General features: G+C 44.1%; 1 protein-coding gene across 3 annotated transcripts in view; it reads left to right on the forward strand.

Annotated features, from left to right (window-relative positions):
• The window catches only part of vps13b (vacuolar protein sorting 13 homolog B), a 349,921-nt gene that overhangs the window by 217,261 nt on the left and 107,850 nt on the right, over positions 1–24,810 (forward strand). For 2 of the 3 annotated variants that reach the window (XM_085802924.1, XM_085802922.1), the window contains exons 33-37: positions 3,023–3,149; positions 4,749–4,892; positions 21,992–22,333; positions 23,063–23,531; positions 23,708–23,845. In XM_085802924.1, the coding sequence (XP_085659050.1) occupies positions 3,023–3,149; positions 4,749–4,892; positions 21,992–22,333; positions 23,063–23,531; positions 23,708–23,845 (1,220 nt within the window). The remainder of the gene's footprint in view (positions 1–3,022; positions 3,150–4,748; positions 4,893–21,991; positions 22,334–23,062; positions 23,532–23,707; positions 23,846–24,810) is intronic. The other variant, XM_085802923.1, reaches the window with a different exon arrangement.

Consider the following 24,810-nt stretch of genomic DNA (forward strand, 5'->3'; position numbering starts at 1 on the left):
TGATCAAGCCAGTGGACCTTTGAGTGTTTGACATTTCAACCAGACAAAGGAGCAGTATCTCTAACCAGTAGACCACCCTGATTTCCCCTCTTTCTCCCACTGCTCCCACTTCTCCCAAAGTTCCTCACTTGTGTCTCTCCAGCTGTGGCGGCCAGGGTCTGTTGTTGAACAGCCCTTTTAAGTAGCTGATTTGGACCAATGTTCGAGTCTTACGCTCTTACTACCGAGGCGGATGAGCTCATGTGAGCTAAACGGCTACCAAAGGCTTAAACCACTTACATTTTTTCTGTCTTACTCTCAATATATCTCTTGTCGATGAAAACGCGGCTGCCTGGGCCCCGTGCCAAGGCCAGATTCTGCGAGAGGGCAATGAGGTGAGATTCTGGGCTCACACTTTGGGACTCCAGAAGCAGAAGATGCCGAATGCCTTTTTTTTTTTTTTTTTTGAGAAGACTGGACTTTCTCTGGATATGCTATAGCGATATTATGTCTGTATTTCTAATCAGAAGGTGATTATAAGATGACCTAACATGTAGCTTAACAGTTTCTTTTGCACTCAAAGGATTTACACGCTGTATTATATCGGTTTCTCACTGTGAATTTTCTTTTCCAAGTGAAGAACATTGCCGTAATTAATCAACCTAATAATAAAGAGGTTTTTTAGCTGCGGACAGGATTTAAATGTGTCTGTTGAAATGTCCAGCATCTCTGTTTTTTTGTGTGTGTTTTTTTTTTTTCTTTTACTGTTTACACACATCTCTTCTCATTGTCACATACAAACCTCAGTGTTGGCAGCAGTCAGCAGCTGTGTCTCTGTGTGGTCACGCTGAGAAGGTCAAAGTTGCTGTTGTTGTTGAGGTTTGTGAGTTTCACTCAAACTCTCACTCTGCGCTTCCAAACAAATCACTGAAGGTGGCTGTGGTTACCTCCTCACCCCCCACACCCCCTTCCCCCCCACCCTCTCTCTCTCCTTATGCTGTGGCAGCAACAGCAGCAACACTGGAGGCTCTGCTGGAAAATGGGCTTTGCTGTACTACTGTGTGCTGTGCTGTGCTGTGCTGTGCTTGTATACCCCAACCTCAGTCACCACCCAAACTAGTCATAACTGAACATGTGATTTAAAATGTTCCAACACACATGAGGAAAAGGAGAGTCAAGTTCACAGCTTTACTTGTCTGCTGCAATCACCAGCAAGAGCACGGCACCTCGCTTGTAATTAGTTTTGACACGCACCACTTCCAAAGTTCACACCTTTTCCTCATTCCCTACACTGATACCCCCAACCACCGCCACCAGCACCAGCACCACTACTACTACAGTACTACACCCCCCTGCCTCCCCTGGCCGATTTTGGATTTGTGGCATGTTCACGCTGCAGTTTTCCTGGGTTCAGTTCCAGTAGTTGCGGATCCGTAGTGGCCTCAGTTGGCTTCCTGAGGTTTTTTGCGAGGAAATTCCAGCGGCACGGATCCACTGACAGGATCTGTCCTCGTCACAGTGTGGAGTTGTGTAGTTGCCGGCTCGGAAAGACCCCGTGTCAGGGAGTTGTGAACTCTCTATACCCCCCCCCCTCAACCCCCCTCCACCTCCTCTTGTCAGCCACCCAGGGCAGGCCTCTTTTTTCTTTTCTTTTTTTTTCTGTCCGTGCCACTGATATCCCCGCTCACTGTTCACACACACAGAAAAATCATTCTTTCCATCTTTTGTTGTTTGCACCACACCCATTCAAAGGTGCACACACACACTCACACAGGCGTGCAGCGCTGCGGCCCAGTCAGAGGCCCCCCTGTATTACTGGTAAACCGAGACTCACACCTCCTCGCCCCTTCTGGTGAATGATAGCACCTGTCCACTGCAACGAGACACTCGTTGTTTCAATCCGTCTGAGGGGAGATTAGCCAACACCAATTGGCCTCACAGATCATTTGACCTCCGAATTAGGCCTCCCTGAGACTCTCTATGTAGAGAAATGTGTCAGGAATAATCCCTTAAGGGCACTGGTAATGCACATTTGTGTAGCAGAAGTGAATATGATATTGGTTCTGGTTAAGTACTGTACTCCAGGCCACCTAGAAACAGAGCTTTTTATAATCCTGGCCAACTATAAATATTGGAAGCCGTACCCCTTGATTGTTTTAATAGCAGCAGATGTGGCAATTAACACCACCTTATAAAGCCCACTTGTATATTTGTTTTACTGCTAACAAATGTTCCCACAAATATGACTTGATTGTGGGAATGAACATTAGTGAAATGGAGAAAGTTGATGCGAGAAGGTCTCAGTTTGATCTTGTGTATACAATTTAGGGGTGTTCCCAATTGGAACTTGTCAAATAACGTCTCACTCTGTCTCTAAAACTATATTCAAGCATCCAGCTAAAACGTGTTAGAGCAGAAATTTTCTTTTTTCTTCTTCTTTTTTACAAAAGACCAGAAATATTTTGCAGGTCAGACATGAAGGAGTAAATCAATTTTGAAGTCTCTTATTTTGAGTTGAACTTGTCATCCTACTGGTTTGAATTTGAAAACCCTGAGGAAGTTTGAAATGTGCGTCTGTCTGTCAGTGAAGAGCATAACAATAGCTCGGTTGTGAACATTTTGTGGTTTTGACTGTATTGTGTTGGCTTGTCATTCTTAGGCAGATGGGACAGTCTTAAAAGACTTTACAAGTATAACAAGTTATGAGTAAATAAAGGGCGGTAAAATAAATAAACGCTCCATTATGGTCGCTGTTTTTGTTCTAGTGTAATGCTGAAATAACGTAATAATAATTATTATTATGTAATAAATACTTTTTGAATGAAAAGATCCATTAAGTTGCTGTAAGGTAAACTAATCGCAGACCAGAGAGGACCTTCATAAATTATATTCTCCAGATGTTGCTGCAACCAATGAAAAGTCGTCGTCAAAGTTTTTCTTGGATATTGAAGAGAAAATGAACAGCAACACATCAGTTATGGAGCCTGCCGGAGGAAATTTCCCCATTAACAGTTAGTTTCTGTATGTGTATCTATGTTTCCAGTATCAGGAGGCACCAGGAGCGGCGGGCCATCCTGACACCGATCCTGACCGACTTCTCTGTCCGAGTGACCGCGGCCCCGGCCATCATCTTCAGCAAGAACCTCTCCCCCGAATGCCCACAGGCCGAGGTCAGTATCCATGAATCCAGCATTACATCTTTCTCTTTAAAAAAAAAAAAAAAAAAAAAGTTTTCAATTTTTCCACCAGAGAATTCATTCATAACCATAGCAACATAAAAAGACAACAAAGGGAAAGAGAGAGAGGATTGGTTGCATATTTTCCTTCATCTGCTTTGTAGAAGTTAGTTCACTACTTGCACCGACATCCTGTGGCCCTTTGACCGTGACCTGTTACATTCACGATCGTACCCATTACTCTCACAATCCGTCGTTCATACTGTAGAGGAAAATAGACATTGATTATGTTAGATGTCAGAAGTATTTATGTTCTGCTGCTCAGCAATACAGTAACTTTACTCATTAAGGAATCCCTCAGCCGGTCCTTTGCCATGTAATGGAGGCTTTTGACCCACAGAGTTCAAACCTTTCTGCTTATACAGCTGATGTTTTCTGGCACAGCTCTCTGAGACTTCCTGCCTCTTTGATGCTCCGTCCGACCACGCTAACGTGCCCCTTGACAATGCATAACAGCTAATCCATAGTTTGCTCTGAGACACACACACACACACATGTTCTTGTGCATTTGTATTTCTATCTTTGTGAGGACATCCTCCTTAACCATGACAGCTAAGAGCCTAATCCCAACCTCTATTATTACCCTGAATTAAACTTTAGTTCACCTTTAACCCTGAAACTACGCCTTTACACTCAAACAGCCTCAGTATGTGTCAGAAAGCGAGGGGGGGCGGCCAAAATGTCCTTCAAAACTCTCCAAAAACGGCCTCGTTCTCAAGGTCTAAAACTCAAACTAGTCCTCACAAAGATAACTATACAAGTACACACACACACAATGTGATTTCTGTATCTCCTTGAGATATAGAGACTCAGAGCCAGTAACAACACAAGCAAAACATGACCTTGAACTAGGTAGTGTTGATAAATTACAGCAATTTCTATAATGCCATTCATACTCATTTCCAACATATTTATGTATGCTTACCATGTGAATGTAACTTATATCTTTATTCAATTATAAACACATTTATTACATCGTGCAGTAAACGCTCCGCTTTCATTGTTGTATCATGATGTCATGACCTAATGTCTGAAAATTACAGCGAGTGCTTCTGCTAATAACTGTAATACTAATGACGACGCACTTAATATGTTTATGTATTTGAATCTAAATAAGAACAAACAAGCTGAAATATTAATGCTACAATGGATTTTTGGATAAAACATTAGCAGTCCCCGCTATGTTTTTAAACAGTGGGTCTGACTAGATTATGTTTACGCAGCAGTCGCCAATACCATTGTGTGTAGTTACTGTAGGTCTGACTCATGTGTGTGGTTCAACCCGGAGTGTTAGTGAGTGATATCCTGTTAGATGTAGCCTCCAGGCAGAGGGAGGAGGAAGACGGGAAGGAGGGGAACAACTGAGCTAAACAGAACAAGATAGAGGGGAGATAGAAAGTAAATAGACCAAGAGTATAAAAGTTAAAAACGTTAAAACAGTGCAGCGAGGTCAGAAAGCCATCCTGATGTCTTATTGAATCATTTTCTTGCTTCCTCCTTCGCCTTCCTCTTCATGTCGTTCTCCCCCTCTAGGAGGTGGTGGTGTGTGGCCACTCGTTGGAGGTGAACGTGACCAGCAGTCTGGACTTCTACCTCAGCGTCGCCCAGGTGCAGCTCTTGCAGCAGCTGCTCAGAGACAACATGGTGGGGACAGACGCTCCTGAGAAACGTGCCGAGGTAAAATACAGTAATAATACATTCACAGTGCACGTTCGCTTCATTCACACTGGGATGACTTTATTTGGACATCGAAACTCTGGTTGCTGTGCATTAAAGTATTTATATCACATCTGCACACACACACAGCACGGACCACCTTTGTGCTGTTATGATAATGGCTTCTTAATCTTTTCACACAGTGCCACAACCTGACACAGATCCATTCACTAATCAGTCCACAGGGCTTTGTGCCAGTTTGGCTCCAAAACTCCCCGTCATGACCGTTTTTCCTTATACATAACCCCGGCCTCAACTATCGCCCCCCTGACTATTTTGGGCGAATCTAACACATTTAAATATTTACTCACTCAGAGCAAGGCAGTTCTCTAATGTGGCCTTAGTTTACTGCGCTGTGCTCAGCTGCAGCTTTCAGGGCCCTTCCTATTGTTTACAGGACAGGGAGCTTCCAGGCGCCATTTGCCCTGTCTGACCGCTTAATAAAGCTTTCTAATGGAACACAATATAAAAATATTTACCAGCTGCGGTGAGGATGGGAGTCAGAGGAGTGAGGAGGACAGGGGAGAGAAGAGGAGGAGGAGGAGGAGGAAGAAGAAGGGGGATGGTATGAAATTAAGAGAGTTGACAGAGTGATTTCTCTGTTATCTCTCTCTCTCTGCTTGGATTTGCCCTTTACTGGCGGTCGTGTGTGTACTGACGTGCAGTGACGGCATCAGATGACTCAGATCCCGTAAAGCAGTGGTAGGCAAATAGCGTCGCGTTGGCCAAATCCAGCCCTTTTTCGACAAAAAAACATTTGGCCCCCGCGCAACCAAAGCTGAAGTGAAGTTTTCCCCTTTCATAGTTTCGGAGGTGGTGGTCTAACAGCCTGTTAATACAGTTGTTTTCTAAGGCAACAACATTAACAACAGCACATTCATTCAACCATCAATAAAGGGTTTTTAGTCCTTTTTCTGCCAAATGAGTATTGAATAAGCTACTGTAGCTCACACGTTCTAATGGGAAATAACATCTGCAGTCAGATACAATCCTTAAGCAAACCCCAATGAAATCGAACACCCACAAATGAGATGTAGCTGTAACAAACAAAACATACAGTACAACACAGCGCAACTCCACCACCGGGCCAATTAACATGTTTAACACTACTGGAAATAAATGGTTCATGATTAAACCTAATTGCTGACCCCTGTTGTAAAGGGCTTTTTTTAAAAGGTGATGTGGTTAGCTTCTCTTCTCAGGGGAAACACATAACACATATTTTAAAAGGATCTAGTTCCTATAATCACAGTTTGTTTCCGTTACCACTACAGACGTGTTTGACAATGTTTAATACAGGTAACACAAGCAGTTACCACATCAGAGTTATCTCCTGAAGGCAAATCAACACCATAAAACATTATGTCACATTTGTTAAAGCAGCACTATGGTAGCAAATAAGAGAAGGACATGGAGGTTTGCTGACTTGTATTTGTTCATATATAATCTTATTTATACCGTCAGTCCTAAAGGAGGTGCCTGTTGTGCATCTGGTCTTGATTTGGGTGATCTCTGAGCCCTCACCCCGACTTGTAATGATTCATGGCTTGATTCTGTTGAGGGGCAGCTAACGGCTGCAGAGGGTTCATCCAGGTTTAAGGCAGGATGAGAAACTTCATCAGCTATTCTGGGAGGTCCACTGGCAACAGTTGAAAAAAAAAAGAAAGAAAGTCAAAGTCGTACTCTATTTAAGAAAGGTCATTTCGATTGGATTGATTTAAGATGTTTCTCGAAGGCAGTGTAAATGGAGCATTTTTTTCCTACTTTTCCAGCAACACTTAGTTTCACAAATACACATTTCCAGCCGGAGGAGCCGAGGGATTAAGGGGTATTGCTTGAGAACAACATGACAGTAGCTGCTAAGTGTTTCCCCCGGCTACGTTTCCTGAGGACAAACAGTCAGTTTTTGTTATGACATGTGCATCTTACCACCATGGTAATGCTGCCTTCAGCTTAGATGAAGTGAAATTGAAATGACCACAGGTCTGGAGAGATGTAGTACACTGATCCTCCATCCACTGCTGAGAAACTGTATAATCCATCCACGTGGGAATATCCCCTTATTCCTGTTAATACCGGCTTTTTAGACACTGTGGTTGGGTTTCTTACTTTTATAGTACTACTTGATTTCAGTCGTATTACACCATGTTCTGTACTCTTTCAGTTTTATAGTAGTGGCATTATAGAGCACAACAGTTTCATGAACATTGGGGTCAGTCGGTGTGTGTCTTCACCTCTGTGCAGCTGCACAGCACAGAGGTTACTCTGAATAAATGTGGTTTGGCTTTGGATTTTTTGGACACTCGCTATAAAACTATTTGTACCTCCATCTATCTCAGTGTCGTAAGTCTTTTGGCGACCGCATCTGTCCGGCTGCTTGGCCCCGGACCCGGCAGCAGGGAGGTCAGTATGAGTAAGACACGGTTGAGTCTGGCGTGTTCCGGTCTGCAGACGCTCATTCTTCAAGCTGCAGAGCCCTCTAGTGGCGCACGCAGCAGCTACAGCGTCATGTGGTGACACACTCAGACCCCAACAGCTTCTCCTCTCCCCCTCTCTCTCTCTCTCTTGGCCTGTCCTCCCAGCAGCCTGTCTACGCCCTGCTAACACATTAGAAACACCACCATCAGATAACATCAGCGCTACGTGAGCTCCTTTTGTTTGGAGAGTGAGTTTTGAACAGGTACAGGCTTTTTTTGCTATGGTTAAAATGGCCAAATAATGAAACAGATGTTCACCCCCTGCTTTGTTTTTGTTTTTTCTTTAATTCAAACTCAACCTCAGTAATGATATTTATAGTATTTGACAGTTTTGTTTGTACTTCCTTTATACAACCTGTTCAAAGGACTCAATTAAAAACAGGTCCTGGATCTTTTAAGCATCTGGTGCAGAGGAATTGTTTTTTGTTTTTTTGTTTTTTTGTTGTTGTACGTCAATAAAGTATCTCTCACACTCAGCGCCGTCTCCGGTTAAAGTTTAAATCAAACACCGCTCCTTCCTTCCTCACTCTCTCTCTCTCTCTGGTTTCCAAATTTTTCCTCTCTTTCTTTTTTCTAAACTTTCTTCTTCTTTTTCTTTTCCTAGACGTTTTGAGAACATGCCGTGTGCCTTCGACAGATTCTATGCAGATTTCAAACAGTTCCCATTGCCCCTCACAGCTGTGTTTTATTGTCTGGGTTAATGAATTTGTTTTGTAGGGGCTTTTGGGTTCCCTGGCAGTGGTGAGGCAAGCCAGGCGCGTGGGCAATGTGTGCAAGCCTTGTGTGTGTGTGATTTCAGTCATTTCTAGTCACTGAGCTGTTATTCCCTACATCCATACAGAACGAGGTTGTTATTTTCTCATCATCCATCCGTTATGTTCAGTCATTGTGCGCCGTAGCCAGTTGTCCACAGTTTCCATTTGAATCATGATTGAGATGCAAAGTAAATGAAACATGATTGATTCTAAGCAGTCCATATAGGCAGATTTGTTGCTCTTTAAATCACTGCATTATTAGGATGTTTATCGCAGCATTAGCCGCGGTCCGTCACAGTTTGACTTCATTTCTGTATTTTTCTGGTGGATGTTAATGATGATGAAGTGAGGCCGGGCCGAGCCCAGGCAGCTCTCAGCAGCAGGAGGTCCCACACTCACACAACAGCTATGAATAGATGATGGAGCAGCTTTTAGGACTTATCTCACTGCTCTGTCAGTGGCACTGTCACATGGCAACGCAGAAGTGTATACCCTCACACACACACACATGTCGGCGCACATTTGCACACACACGCACACATGCATGCACATTGTCCCCACATTCCCTGCATGGTAACTGTCTGCAGCCTTTTATTTGGGAGCCAGCGCTGTAATGCTGCTTTATGACCGAGCAGCTGACCCGAGTGTCTGGTTGTGTGTTTGCATTCTGTGTCTCAGCTCTGCTATGACGTTATTTGTTCTTCAGAGAGAGAGAGAGAGAGAGAGAGAGTGAAAAAGAAGTCGCAAATAAAAAGCAGCCTCTCTCTCCTCCTCCTCCTCCTCCTCCTCATCTGTCTCTCCTAACCACCACTTCTTCCTCTCATATATATATACACACTATATCATTCTCTTATTTACCACCTCAATGCCATCCGCTCCTTCATGTAGATTTACAGTGTAAGCTGTCATAGTTGGCATCGGTTGCCATGATGACAAGCTCCCAAAGTATTTTATTATTGTCCCACCAAACTGCTGAAGATCAAGAAAATGCTTCTCTCATCCCATGTTGCTCCCTCTCTCTCTCTCTCTCTCTCTCTCTCTGTGTGTGTGACACACACACACACACACACAGACAGAGGCAGCTCGGGTCAGCCATGTGCTTGTACCACAATGTGAGAGGAAAATACCCTCTGGTGCAGGGGGAAGTCCCGCTCTGCTTCATCCTCCACCTCATCCTGGGATGATTACACGCATGGGAAACAGGGCTTTAGACTTCCTCCAACACTCATGCACACACACGCACACACACACACATACACCGATGCCAGTGCACACACACACACACAAACACACACTGAGGCAGTACCCAGGTTCAGGACAAAGTATCAGGCATCACAGGAAACACTGAATTACAGTTTTTAGTAAACACAAATGAGTAAAAACCGCTCAGTCACCCATTACCTGCCTTATCTCTATTCCTTCCTCCACCTCTTCTTTCTTTCTTTCTTTCTTTCTTTCTTTCTTTCTTTCTTTCTTTCTTTCTTTCTTTCTTTCTTTCTTTCTTTCTTTCCTTTTTGCATCACTTGACATTATAAGTCTGCATGCAGCACCTCATTTTTCTTTCCTTCTCAATCTCCTGCGTTTCCTTGGTTTCATCCAACTCTTCTTTCATTGCCCCCTTTATTTAATATATATATCATTTCCGTCGTCTTTTCCATGCTCTTCATCTGCTCTCTTTCATCTCTTTTTCCCTCATGGGACTGGCACAGCTCCTGGTTGGAAAAGGAGGTTTGTGTCCATCCAGAGCCAGCTAGTTATGTATGAAGCTGTCTGAGAGTGGGGAAGGTTCCTCCTTGACAGTTTTTTAGATTGAATTAATGTGTGTAGTGTTAAAACGCCTGCACACACACACAAACACACACACACACAGAGGGTGCAGTCTCATGCTGAGCTGGACTAATGCAGCAGCAGCAGCAGCAACAGTAGTAGTTAGACAGCAGCAGCCGCCGCTCGGCAGCCAAGACGAACCACTGTGAGAAGTGAATTTACAGTAGGCACGAGTTTGCTGGTCAGTAGCTGCTTTGGTTTGTCAGTGGGTTTGGACGGCAGTTATAAGCCATTAGTGGGGAGGAGGCAGTGTTTTACTGATGCATGTGTTTTTTTGTGCATGTCATCCACACAGCCACACTCAGCAACATTTAAATGTGTTTGGACAGCGAGAGTCTTTTTTTTCTGTTATAGATTTTAAAGTTTTTCCATTGATGATGATGATGATGAAGAATTGTTGTTTTGGTATTTGATGGAAAGGCCACACTGTGTTGGGAGGGTTACTTACTGTAGGGGTTAGAGAGTTATATTTGGTTTCTCAGTGCCATTAATTTATTCTGTCTGTGCCTCGTAGAAATCTAATGACTTTTATATAATAGCGACTTTGATATTGAATGAAAACATCACATCACCCGCAGAAAGTTTTCCTTAAAAGGCGCAAAGCAGGCGAATGAATGTTTATCCAAAAGAATCGATTCAGATTTAATTACAAATGGGTTTTTTTTTCTGAGGAACTGTAATAGATTGCAATTACATTTATTTCGTAATTTAATTATGTAATCCGCCAACACTGGTTGGCAGCCAACAGACACCTCACACATTGCTTGCAGATGAATAAAATAATAAAACCTATGAGACAAATGAAGACCTTTCTTCACCTCACTCTTCCATCCAAATGCTACCAAATGTTACACCGTGGGAGAGTGGAAGCTTAGTGACCTATCCTGCTCCCTTGTATTGCACTGCAGCTCTCGCTCATGTAGGAGTGCAGGCCGGAGTGCCAAAAGCACATAAGACAGCTTATCTAAGCCACAGTGTTGTTGACAAGCTTGGCTCAGTGAGCAACCTAAGGCTGGATCCTTGTCTGTGTATGTTTAAAGTAAACCTCTTCCAAGACCGCTCCTCTTTGTGATGAGTGTTTCATATTGTCTCGTAGCTGTTGAGCTTTGAGAACTGAAGTTTCTTTCTCGACCTCTGATCTTTTCAGGACAGTGAGGTGTCAGAGGAGCTTTTATGAGCTCTGCTGGCCAACAGAAATAGGGAGACATCAGATGAAGAGTGAAAATCTGCAGCATGGAGGGAAAAAAAAGGAACAAGGCAGACAGTTGAGAGCGAGGAGACGGCCTGAGAGAGGATGCAAAAGGGAACAGTATAGTAAAGGAGGGGAGGGAAATGTTAATGAGATGAGACGTGACACAGTGAGAAAGAGAAAGTCCGAATCCGGTGTTTGCTTTGATTTCAGGTTCTGTGTAAAGTATTTGTCCATAAATGTGGGAGCTGACATTCCTGCGGGGTCAGCTCTTAACCAGTCAGCCTGGCTATTAACCCTCTCTGAGGGCCAGATCCCTTTCACCCTGACCTCTCCCCATCCTACGTCGCACTATTTTCATTCACCCTGTTGCTGCTAAGAGTAATAATAAATAAGGCTCCTTGCGCAGCCATCTCCTTTTCCATTTTGGCTGCCTCACATTGGTTAAGTGAGCGTTGTTGTCTCAGCTTATCTTAAACATACATATTTTCATAGCCAGTGTTCATCTCACTGCCCTCCTTTTGTTATGAAACCGTATCTTTTTTTTTTTTCCTCCTCCTTTTTTGTTCATGTCTCACTGACCCTCCTGTGTGAATCAACTGCTAATTGACAGCCAGTCATAACAACTCACCTTCCCTGTTCGTGGCCCTGCCTGCAGTGCAACCCCTCCCCGACCAAGCTTTCTTCTCAAAGCATAAAAACCGTGGCACATTCTTTAAAAAGCCGGCCCCCAACTCTTGTCTATTTGAGATCAGTAGCAGCTGAATTTGCTCTGCCCTCAATCAGTTTTGGCAAAATTGGCGTGAAAACTCCAGATAAAATCACGGAGGTTGGAATTCTATTAGGAGTCGGGGGGGGAAACAAACGGCGCCTTTGAGGAGAGGGAGCAGGGCCCCCATCGTGAACTCTGGGATCGGGTGTCGACTCAGGTGAGGAGGAGTCAGGAGTGCCCTCTCTCTCTTTCTCTCTCTGCCTGCAAGGGAAACGGGGTTACACACTCAGGGGACTAGTAAAAGCAGGGCACACCAGGCCAACTAGTACAGTCACATATGCACACACACATACACACACACACACACACACACACACACACACACACACTCCTGTTAGACTTTGTTCAGTGAAAAAACCCAGAGTGTTTGTCTGAAGAGGTGAAAAGAGGAAACAGATTTTTTTTTTCCCTCTACACCTGTGTAAGCAAGATCCCACCTAGAATAACAGGTGATGGAGAGTATTGGGTTCTCTCTCTGCAACTCGGATAGTGTATTAAAAGTGTGTTAGCGCACGTGTGTGTGTGTGTGTGTGGGTGGGTGTGCATGTATGTTTGCATTTGATATATCAATGTTCAGTATCTGCTCCGTCCTCACTGTGATTTTTTGAACTCCTGTGGTTGATTGGAGCGGGCTACTACCGAGTTCCTCCTGGACTGCTCCTCTCATTAAACTAAATATTTACCCTAAATCAAAATTCACAAATCATTCCAGGCTTTTGGAAGATTTTCCATGGCGCAGGCACATTTTCTCTCTTTCTCTCTCTCAGTTTTTTTTCCACGTCTCTCTGCTGGTATGTTATCCAGGTCACATAGAAGTATAATATAAATCTTCTAAGTGCCCATTTGCAATCTCATATTAGGTATAAAATGATTAGTCCATTAATCAGCTGAAATATAATCAGCAACAACTTTTGGGGTTACGACTCGAGTGATGGATTTATTGTTTAAATCAAAAATGCCTCTCAAATGTGAACACTGGCTGCGAGTCTGCTTCATGATTATACAAAACACCTTTTTAAAATCTGTTTGTCAAACAGAAAAAAGCCTTTGAAAAGTTGCGGTCAGCATTTTATAGACCCGAGGATTAAGCAGTCACTTCAGGAATTGTCACATTTTGTTTATTTTATCAGCTGCTCCCCTATGAATGCATGTGTGAAATGAATGATATCTTTGTGCTTTGGGCTTGTGCCTGGGCCCCTAAAACCGGACTGGAGGCATGTGAACCCAAATGCAGAGCGCATGCAGGCAATGATAGGCATGTACAGATAGGTGCCATGTAGCCACTTGAGACCCCGACTCAGAAACATAGCTCAGGTGCCTTAGATAGTCAAGAGGCAGGGCTTGGTTTTTACACCTCACCTGTTTCAGTTTGTCTGTTTTCGAGCCGCTTCTGCCCGGGGGTTTACATGTCAGAGTTCACCTCGCATATTACAACACTGAGAGGAGGAAACTCTCTTATGGATAAAGAGTTCATTTAAGTTGTAGTAGAGTTGAAATCTGCACTCGAGCCAGAGAAGAAAATGAGTTATGATGAGCTACATGTAGTTGTGCAGTTTAAATCCTCACACACACCGTGTCATGTCCTTGTCAGACTCCTTCGCTTCTGGATCCGACCGCTGCAGCAGCGAAGTGTCGGTGGATTTTTCACACCTGAAGTTTTTTGAAGGTTTCTCCTCCGACGATGATGAACTGAACCTGGTCTGGTCTCTCCCCTCTTGTAAACGATGTGTACTGTGTCCTCTAGCCTTGTCCTCCGTGTCCCCCCCCACCCTTACCGTGGCCCTCCCCGTCGACAACTCGCACAAGGGGACAGGGGGGTCTTGCATCATTCTCCTTTGAGAACCTAACATACAGCACATAAGAGCCTTTGTCTCTCTCAGACCTGGGAGCACATCCAGGGAGAAATTAAAGGAAGATTACTTCAGTCCTCCTCTTCTAATTTCAGCTCTGTAAATAGACACCGAGCCAGGATTGTTCTTGTCTTCACGCCGCTCTTTGAATTTGTATGCAATCTTGTGTAAGTGTGTGTGTGTGGGTCTGCACGTTCGCTTTTTTTTTTTTTTATGTGTGTATATATATACTGTATATGCCGTTGTACTGTATCTTTGCAAGTGTGGCCTTTTCGTAACCACGAGCTGTGTGCGTGCAGGCTCCCCGGGGTGTGGGCTGATCACAGCAGCATCACTCACAGACCACCTGGGGTTCATCTGCCCTTCTCAACCCTGCACCCCCACCTCCCCACCCCCACCCCCACCTCCCCACCCCGGCCTCTGCTCTGAACAGCCTCATCTCACCTCAGGTCACCATTGTTTTCCCTGCTGTTGCTGTTTCCCCATGACCTTGTTACTAAAGCAGAGAAAACAGACATGGCCGCCAGGCAGCGCCGCGCGAGTGCAGGCGTTTTCGAGAAGAACACTCTATGACCTAATGAAAGGCATCTCTGCTTTGCTTTTTGAAGTCTCTCAGACGTCTGCTTTGGTGAACTGTTGAGCCCAGGCTGAAGACAATGCAGTTTGAAGTCTCTTTTGTTGTTTGGTTTTTTGAAAACATAATGCCAAAGTTAATGATGTTAAGTTGAAAGCTTGGATGAGTGATCTTGAAGGGCCCCGGCTGAAACCTGATGATTACTTCGCTGCGTAGCTTTTAGCTGCACTGAGCGTGCGTGCCTTTGAATCCCGCTGCGTATATAAACAGTTATTAGAATAAAGAAGAGTTACTCTGAGTGCTTGTTACACTTTTTCCTCTTCTTATCCAGCTGCACGATTAATAGAGGTTTAAAAATCCAGTTGTAAGTGCAAGCGCTGCTCCACACACACACACAGCGCTCTGACTCTGACTCTGAGATTTCTCACAGAAGCTAAACCCACAGACACTTTCACACCCACAGCTTTCAGATGCCGTTGTCACCATCAGGCCCACCTCACTCAGGGACACTTGTGGCATGTGAAAACACTGGAGCCTGAATATTAGATTAGAAAATTACCCCCACACAAATTTCAAAAGTAAATAGGCATGGTGACAGTTAATGAGAGCCAGTTGTTCTCTAACCCATTCCCATGGAAAGAAAGAAAGAAAGAAAGAAGAGAAGATGAAGGAAGAAAAAAAAAAGACTGATGATGACTCTGCTGCTGTGGAAGCCAGGATCACAGCAATTAAGACGGACCCCAGGGTGCTTCTGTCTCTCATTCACTTTCACTTGTGCTATAGTGTGTCTTCTAATTACACCTTTCTCCACATCTGGCCTTCATCTTTATTTAATTAGTTACTATATAAAATGTAAGGAGTCAGGTTGCAGTCTTCCAGGGATGTAGGAGAATCGATTTTATATACTTTTTTTTTTTTTTTTTACATTACATTACATTACATGTACAACGGCAATTCATCCATTTATCAGCCACATTAGTTCTGCCAAGTTCTCCATCTGGCTTTAGCCCCATGATAACTTTATTATAAAATTTCAATGTTTTCACTCTCGCTGCTTTGTTTACCATATGGCTGATATCTTGTTTATCATTAATGATGGAAGTATTTGGTGATAAAGTCCATTCAGCAGCATCCTACTCCAGCCAAGAGATTATGTCGGATGAGCAGAGAAAGGTCTGTGTATCATTTCTGAATAGTTACATCATGGTGGTCAGGACACTTTTCCCCCTGTGTTTGTTTTCACTAACACGGTTGTGTTATTAATCTAGGAATTGTCTTCTGGCATTTTCGAACACTTCCTTCAATGAGTAATACAACTGCAGTGCATCCTGCTTATACAAACAGCCTGTGTTTTTGTAGTGATATGGGCTAATTCCTGCATGTCCTCGCAATCACCCCCCCGGACTCAACGGTGAGGATTTGATTGGTGGATCTGAAATCAGGGTTTTTTTGGTTTAGATTGGTGGATCTGTTGTTGGACGACTGATGTAATAAGCCTCTTGTTGAGCTTAAAGGGTGGTGTCTGTCAGACCTTTTAAATCATTCCTGATTGCCAGAGATTAGGAGCGGGGGCAATGGTGGGTTTGGCGAGCGTCTTCGAAGGCCTAGAGTCACACACACACACACACACACACACACACACACACACACACACACTGCGAAGGCCTCGGTATTAAACTCAACGTGTTGAGCCACAGCGCTGCAGCCCTGCTGAATGTCAGAGCTCTGGATACAGTTCTCTCGTTTTTCTTTTTACGCAGCAATGGCAATCTGCGTTTTGTTTGTGCCAAAATATTTGTAAGTAAACTAATGTCGTGTGCAGGCGCAGGAGAAAACAGGTTTTGAAGTTCAATCAATTACAAAACGGCTTCGTTGGCCGCCGCAGCTCCCAGAGCCAGGGTTTTTTTGTGGAGCAGCACAGTACTGTAGGTCCCATATGGACCGCATTAACTCACTCCTTTTTCACAATTTTTCTTTTCATTCTCCAGCCTTTATCATTTTCGCATCTTTGTTTTTGAGCCAGGGCTTTTCCAAACCATAAAGCAGCTGAAAATGGAAGGACATCATCTCTGCATTCATGTTTCTGTTCATCTGTTCATCTCTCCTTTGTTTTATTGAGGTGTTTCACAGGCGTTCCTCTCCTCAGACCAGCCATGTCCTATTCCACTTCTCCTTTCCTCACTTCTTCCTCCGGTAGGTCTTTCTGGGAGAAAAGTGTTCCGACTGACCCAGCGCTTTAGGAATGTAAACACGCATAAATTATTACTGTCACCCGGATGTTTGCTTTCCCCCCGGTATGTCACATGACATCAGGGGAATAAGAGTCTCTGACATGGAAGGCAAAATATTCTCACTTTGTTATTTCTCTAATCCTGTTCAAAGCAGATCGACGGAGAGGAGAGGGACAAAGGAGAGATGCTGGGGGGCTTGGAGAGAATATTGTCTCGTGCTTCTTTTGAGGAACATGTTGTTAAACCCTGGAGGAATAAATGCACCAACCAGCACCATTAGCTGGGTGGATGGGAGCTTGTTAAAACGGCCCCACTCTGCGCTCCAGAGTAGACTCTGTTTAAAGTACAGTTGACAGTCACTCCGAAGCACTCGGCATCCATTTGCGAGCACCGGGGTCGCGACCTTCCACTGCTTCTTTGTTGTGGTTCAGTTGAAGTGCATAGCAGGTTGCCTTTGTTATTGAAACAAAGTTACAAGTATTAAATGACTGCCTTTGATGCCCTTTTTTTTTTTTGTGACCGCTGTTGTGGCACACAGAGAGCAGTGACTTCATATTATGAATGTCTTCCCCCCTCTGTTCTCCACAAGAAAATAAGAGAATGAATTGCAGTCTTTATGGCGTTTGGTTAAGTATTATTGTTATTATTTTTGATTAACATGAGGTATTGCTGCATTGAGGTTTTCTTCCATCAGCACAAAGGCACAGAGGCCTGCTATCAGCTTTATGGTTCTGGTAAACAATAGTGGGTAGCACTGCAGGGGCCTAACCTGTAAACTCTTGATGTTGTCAAGATACAGAAGTTAATTTCCATGCAGGCATCCTGCAAGCACGAAGCTCGACTGAATAGTTCTGTCAGGAAGATTTAGTGACCTGACCTACTATGGTTTGTTTTTTTTCAATAGGGAAAATCTGCAGGAGCTATTCAACAGAAGAACATGGGAAAAAATATGATAAACAATAAACAATTCATTAACATGGGATGTTTGAGAAGCAGCTCACTGCCACTGCTTTCATTTGATCTCAGAAGTGCTGCTAATTGCCACTTGTTTTCTCCCTGCAGTTACTGTCATATGTGCTCGAGTTATAAAACAAGCACATATTTTACAATTATAGGAAAGTATTTAGAGTTTACACCCAGACATGGAAACACAGTACATATGCAATAACTTTTTTTTTTGGAAGAGCACATTACGCTACATAGTTCAGAAATGCGCCTGTTTATTTCTGGCTCTCTGTGACAACTCTGTCCCCACATGCCTGAGTTTCTGTGAACAACTCTGTAATTCTGTAATAGTGTTAAGTTGCCGACCTCTTTCACTCACACTAATGCTCTCTTCTTTTAATACCGCTGCCTTGACCTCCTTCCCACAATTACTCCACTTCTTAGTGTCACTCAACACGACCTCAGCGCTCAGCTGTACTTTGATTATGTGACATTTAACTATTTAATGACGATGCCATGCTGTCATTGTTATTTATTCTGGTTGTTGCTATGGTATTTCTTTGTGGTATTGTCCGTTCTCATGCAGTTCATCCTTCTTCTTACCCTATAATATAACATGTCAGGCTAGTAGCTGAAATATTTTTCTAGTTATATTTGCCCCGAGGTCTCTTGTGTTACCTTTAATGACCAGTCTTGCTTTAGTGCATTTCTTTAAAGTAAACTTGGGCCTTTATTATATCATTTGACTGACTGATTCAGACTTCAGTGGGGATGTGTGGCTTTTAAACGGACCCTTTTGAAAGGAATAATAGTCACCTTTGCTACTTGGACTGTATTTATTATACTCTTTCCCTATCGACTACCATGGGTTTCCCTACCATCTTAAAACATTCACATTTTCATGTTCCCTGATCTCTGAACCTGAATTGCAACCTACTTTTCTTTCATCTGGAAACAATCAACTGCATATGTGGTATTCAGATGTAAAAGTTATGTTGTCATATTCAACTAGCCAGCCAACACTGTAAACGGGTGGCATTTGGATGATGTGACATTTGCTTCCACATATTAGCCCTCCTCGAGCCAAGCTGTTCTGAGTTACACTGACAGAAATAGGGGTCAGAAGTCGTACAGATGCGCTCTGATATGATTGGCACTTGGGAGACTCATGGTTTCACACTTTGGGGATTATCCTCCATTTTCCAGAATTTTCTGCCTAGAGACTCTGAGGGGATGACTTCATGACTGGCCGATTGGGGTTGGGGGAGGCTGTGTGTGTGTGTGTGTGTGTGTGTGTGTGTGTGTGTGTAGTCGCACATTCATGATCATGATCAACTAAGTCCAGTGAAAGATTGCATTGGGATCTGGAAACAGCGCTTCAGTGCAGCCATTATACAATATAATAGAAAGTAATGGTTGGAAAAGGGGATTTCATCTGGGACGAGGCCTGCTGTAGCTGCAGTGCATGTTTGTATTCTGAATTTATTGCCCTCTGTCAGTGAATAAATTGGCTAAAAGGTTAAAGCATAAAGACTACAGAGCCATAGGTTGATGTTTTCTGTGTGTACCTGTGAGTAAGCACAGCGAGGCTATAACCAAGCCCAGAGACACATACACACACACACACGGAGCAATCCAGTCGTGAGCTTTAAAACTCACTTTAGCTGAGATCAAACCCTGGGAACACAACTGACTTCATGTGTGTTTATGCGTACATGTCTGTGAATGCATTGATTGCATGTGTTGATTCAAACTATATGAACAACTGTGCGCTGTGGTATATTTTCTCATTGTCTCTTTTCCTCTACACCCCCCATTTGGCTCCCCATTATCCCTTATTCCACTCGTAAGCACATCTAAATATAGACCAAGAATTTGCTTAGGGGGCACTCTCTTAGTAGTGGTGGTTAAAAAGAAGACGGGGTATTTACTGTAATTGTAAATGCATGTGTACAGCCTTCTTGGGAAGAGAGACAGAGAAGCGTAAAGAGTATCTGGCAGTTTCTCCTGGCGCTCGCTCTTTCCCAGCTGCTGTGCAGCTTATTTGTCCCTTCCAACGTGGGGCGCTCCTCGGAGTGGACATTTTGCCTTTGCCAAGTACCTTTTTGAAATACCTCCTTACCTCAGTACAAGTTTCACCCGCTTAACACAACACACATGGAGACAAGTCCAGGCCCTTTTCTTGCCTTCTCTTCCCCTCCCCATTGCTTGGAAAATCTTACATTTCTACAGAAAAGGAGTGCACACATCCTGTCCTCATTAGGCCCGGGAAAAGAGAGGAATCTGGCAGGGCCGAGTCTATGGAAGCCCCTCACATAAGCCCGGCCGAACAGAACAGAACAGGCAGGCGGGCAGGCATGCCGCGGTGTTTTATATGGCTCTTGTTCTTAGCCTTTGATGACACTGTTTAGAATAGGAAATATCTAATAAGTCAAGTATTCTGTCTAATGTGCTGCCAGTGGGTTTAGTATTTGCCTGGAGGTCTTGAAACACTATCTCCACCACAGCAATAATATACATTTAAAATTCTCATGGAGTGGGTGGGATGTAGTGAAGGAGAGAAAGAGAGGAGGAGGAGTGGGGGGGGGCAGCTAAGAGTACATGTTATAATAGCAACCATGTGCAGGTTGGGCCAGATGAGGGTGGGATAGGATGGGACACACCTTGGTTCTGTTGGAAACTCACCCCCTCTGTGTTTTTTTTACAAAAAAATTTACAATTTATCATAGTCATGTTTCAAAAGACAGCAGTAGCTAATTGAAACTGACATTGTACCCATTAACATGAAGGAGGAGAGGCCTTAATAGTGCGGTAATAATGCTGGACACGTTATTGGAAATGATTATGATGAATAGGCCTGAGTCTCTTCATGTTGCACCTGTCAAGCACGCAGATATCAGAGGACTGTCGGGTCATCGTGCTCTTTTTTTAACATCGTCAGTGCCCTGTAGCATCTACAAAATGTTTTCCATGTGCTTGGGAAATTTTTGAAACGTAAACTTTTATGTTTATTCTGGCTTTTTTTTTTTTAGCCACACATGTCCGTTCTACATAAACATGTCCAGTAATTTATTAGTTGGCAGGTAGCATTTAGCTTGAAATGTTTGTCTCATTCGTGTCCCATGGGAAGCAGTGGCGGCTTTCTTTATAGTCCTGAGGATGGCATGCTTTGGTAGCAGAATAAAGATGCCTATTTTCATTGTTGCTTGAAAACCCAGCAACCTACTTACATTGATTTATAGCATCTGTCACTGAAAGCTTTTTACTGCTGCAACGGCTGGAACTCTCCCGATATCCGTTAGTCGGAGCCAAGCATAAAATCTCAGCTGCTTTATACACAGTACCACAGTCAGTGCACGAAACAATTCGATTTGCCAGGGTGAGGCCCTTTTTCTAAAGACATGTCCAATATTGCAAGAAGTGCAAAATGATTTTTAGACCACAGAAAAAGTCCCAGAGCATGCCTTTAATGTCTCTGTGGTTGTACGACGCTCTCCTTTTTTGGTCAATTTGTCCATGGTTTCAATCAAGCGAGTTATTTGGTTTTTGCGTCCTCTTGTAAAGCCAGGATCCAAACAAGAAACAAATTTTACCCAAAAAAAAGGGGGAAAAAAAGCTTTCATCCATTTTATTTGATGCTCTTGACCCCTTCTGTAATGCTAACAAACCATGCTGGTTTGGTTTGAGATAAGGCAGTTTGTTGAAATGCAAATTGAATTCTCATGTTTATCACAGTCATGAAGATGTTGCACATGTTCAGTTCTGTTACGCAGGTAGCGTCTCTATTTGTCTGTATGTTTTTGAACACCACACCACAGTGAGGCTGCTTTCTCTCTCTTTATGCACTACTCACAAAAAGTTAGGGATATTTGACAAGAATATCCCTATAAAAAGTTCCTGCTACAGTGATATCCTATCATGAATGCAGGCATTTTAAGTAGAAGGATGCAATGGTAATTTCTGTATCTCAAACAAAAGCTAACAACAGTGGTGGCTATAGCACAACAAAAATATCCATGTCTCAATAACTTGATCAATTTGATCAAAGTGTTGTCTTGGTCTCGTCAAAATTTGAACATGGTGGAGAGGATAGGGAGAGAGAAGAGGACTGGATACAAATTGTCATTGAACCAGAACATTTAGTGTTTCAATGACAATTGAACCACTAAATCAGATGGTGCTTGTGATGTTTGTGGTTAATCACCTTGTTAGAGAACAGCATGTTATTCAATAAGGACTGAAACATTGAACAATTGTGCATTCAAAAGTTTAGAGAAGGTTAAATTAAGTTCACCTGTAAAGGTTATAGTGCATTTTAGGTGCATTCTGAAACTTAATCCAAAACCCAAACATCCCATAACTTTTTGTGAGTAGTGTGTATTATATATATATACTTGACTTCAGTGTCCTTTTCTTACCTTTCACTGTTTCTATGCACAGGTGCGTCGACACGAGCAGAAGCACGGCGTTCGCGACCCCGCGATGGGCGTGGACTCCTCGTCACGTCACAGTGGAACCGGGCAGGACAGCGGCTTCGGCAGCGACAGCGCTCGCATCCGCATCGTCCAGATCGAGCAGCAGAGCGGGGCCAGCCACCACTGCATCGCCCGGCCCTCCCACAAGTCCACGATCACCAAGAACCTCAGCTTCATCCCTTTCGACATCTTCCTCACCGCTAGCAAGCTGTCTGTTATGACTTACGCTTGCTCCAGTTCCTCTAAGGCCCTTCCCTTATCGGCAGACACTCCCTGCACGCTGGAGAAGAAGGAGCCTGGGGATAAGGTAAACAAAAAGGCTTTGAAACAGAAGCTCAGAAGTGAGTCAGTCCCTGGATCGGTCAGTTATCCATGTGTGTATAATGATTCGTTCCAACACAATAGCAAAATTTGACATTTGTGAGAGCAGTGCCGTCACGTAGACGTACAATACAGTGGTTAATTAAAAATAGGAGTTTTTTATTAAAGGAGACATATCAAGCCATTTTTCCACAAATTAAAATAGTTCCCAGTTGTCTTAAAGACATATCTGTGACATGCTGTGGTCAAAAATATCACAGCTCTTTTCATCCACTCAAAACAGCCCTGTTCAGGACAGCTGGTTTCAGTGCCTGTCCCTTTAAATGCAAATGAACCACTGCTTGCCCCGCCCCTTCTACTGGTACCGGTACTCACAGGTAGGGGTGGTATTATGCAAATTCAAAAACTAATTACATCATTGTCAGACAACCGAGGGAACAGCTTGTAAAACCACATGGATTTCAACCTAGGGAGCCTGTACATTAGAGATTTTTTTGGTCAATTCTCACATTGTGGGGGCTGGAAGGCAAGACAAACACCCAAGTATATGTTGAAGAGCCTTCAAAAAGTGATATCTTCATAATTAGGCCCCTTTAAAAATCAACTTTATGGCCCAAAATGACACAGAATTATATGGTTGACGTGGGTTGTTATTGAATTTTCTGCTTATTAAAGTTCAACCCAGCTCTAAATGATCCTCCTGTATCTGCTGCAGGTGGGAAAGAGCGCCCTCAACCAGTCTGAGATCCTGTCTGAGTCTCCTCCAGCCTCATCCTCACCAACCCCAGACCCGACTCCAGCTCCAGCTCCGGCTCCAGCTCCTGCTCCGGCTCCGGCTCCGGCTCCGGCTCCAGCTGCACAGGACTCCCTGGCCGGCCTGACAGCCGAGGACATCTTCAACAGCAACACCTCCCAGCCGGCCTCTCCGCTCCTCAGAGGCAGCCTGCTCTCCCTGGACGGCCTGCCGACTCCCAGCCGCTCCTCGGCCCGCCAGGCGCTGGGCGTGACCATCGTGAGGCAGCCGGGGAGACGAGGGGCTGGCGACCAGGTGTTGGAACCGCTCCTGTACCTGCAGGTGATGCAGCCCTCCGCTCTGCTCAGCTGCCACCACCGCAAGCAGAGGATGGAGCTGTCCGTGTTTGATGTAGCCTTAAGAGGAGTAACCTCCGACTACAAGTGCCTAGGTGAGCTGGAGCCGATTAAGATAAAGTCGAGTGAAAACGTTAAATCTCTTCATTTTAACACAGTTTCTTTGTCTCGTTCTCTTTCTTTTCCCCGTTCTCCCTCTCCTCCTCCTCCTCCTCCTCTTCCCTCCTCTTTGTTTTTTTCCTAATCTCTCCATCTGCCTCACTGTGTCCAGACCCAGGAAAGACTCTGCCAGAATCTCTTGACTACAACGTGTTTTGGCTGCAGACAGTAGCAGCAGAGGTTGACAGTAAAACGGGCATCCCTCCCCCTCTGCTCTGCCTCCAGATCAAAGATTTCCTCAATGGACCAGGTGGGGATCTCACACACACACGCACACAATACACAAACACACACACTCACTGCTGAACATGTGCAACTTGTGTACACACACACACACACACACACACATGCTAACTTGCTCCTTTTACGATTGAGAGCATCCGTTTCACATTTAATCACATTTCAGGAAAAATGTGAAAGCAAACACACACCATAGGCAAACTTCTTTTCTACCATGTGTGCACATAAAGGGCCGATCCTAACACACATTGGGGATTTTTTCTCCATGAGGCCACTGATATCTCTAATATTACTCACTTTCAACAGCAGGTTACGAGCTCCTGTTGATTTAAGTTTGTGTGTGTGTGTGTGTGTGTGTGTGTGTGTGTAACATCAGGTTCCTGTGGATCACCGGGTTCGGTTCTCTATTTTTAGACTGATGTGATATCCATATGCGTATAGCTTTAAGCTAAGGTTGATGACCTACGGGTGTGGCTGACATTTTTACCCAAACAGAGCTGCAGTGAACACAAAGTGTGAGTGGGCTGCTGCGATGTGAATGCACGACCTTCGTATCCATGTGAGAGTGGCTTCATGCAGCGTGTGTAGGCACAAGACATCCTTCAGAGTTCAGCTCCCTGAACTCAGCCAGGCCAGATGTTGCAGATGCATGCACACCGACACTCAGCTGCACACATATATACTTTTACATATACCCCCTGTCTCTCCTCCACATGCGTACAATCAGGAACACCATCCTGTGCATGTTTACAAGAAGCGAGCTCCAGGCTGGACGATGCGAGTCGCCCCGTTCGCCTACACACATCCCCGCTGTCAGCAGAGAGGGTTTATCTGTCCTCATGGAATCACACAACATAACACAATGTGGCTCTCTGTAAACCACAGCAGTCACACACACACAATACAAGCTCACACCAGTAATGTCCATCTACCCCTCTGCTCAGTCCAGATGGCGCCAGCAGCCAAATTACAGCA

Source organism: Trachurus japonicus, chromosome 16 (assembly GCF_045865225.1).
Source record: "Trachurus japonicus isolate A0001 chromosome 16, Traja_1.0".
Classification (NCBI taxonomy): Eukaryota; Metazoa; Chordata; class Actinopteri; order Carangiformes; family Carangidae; genus Trachurus; species Trachurus japonicus.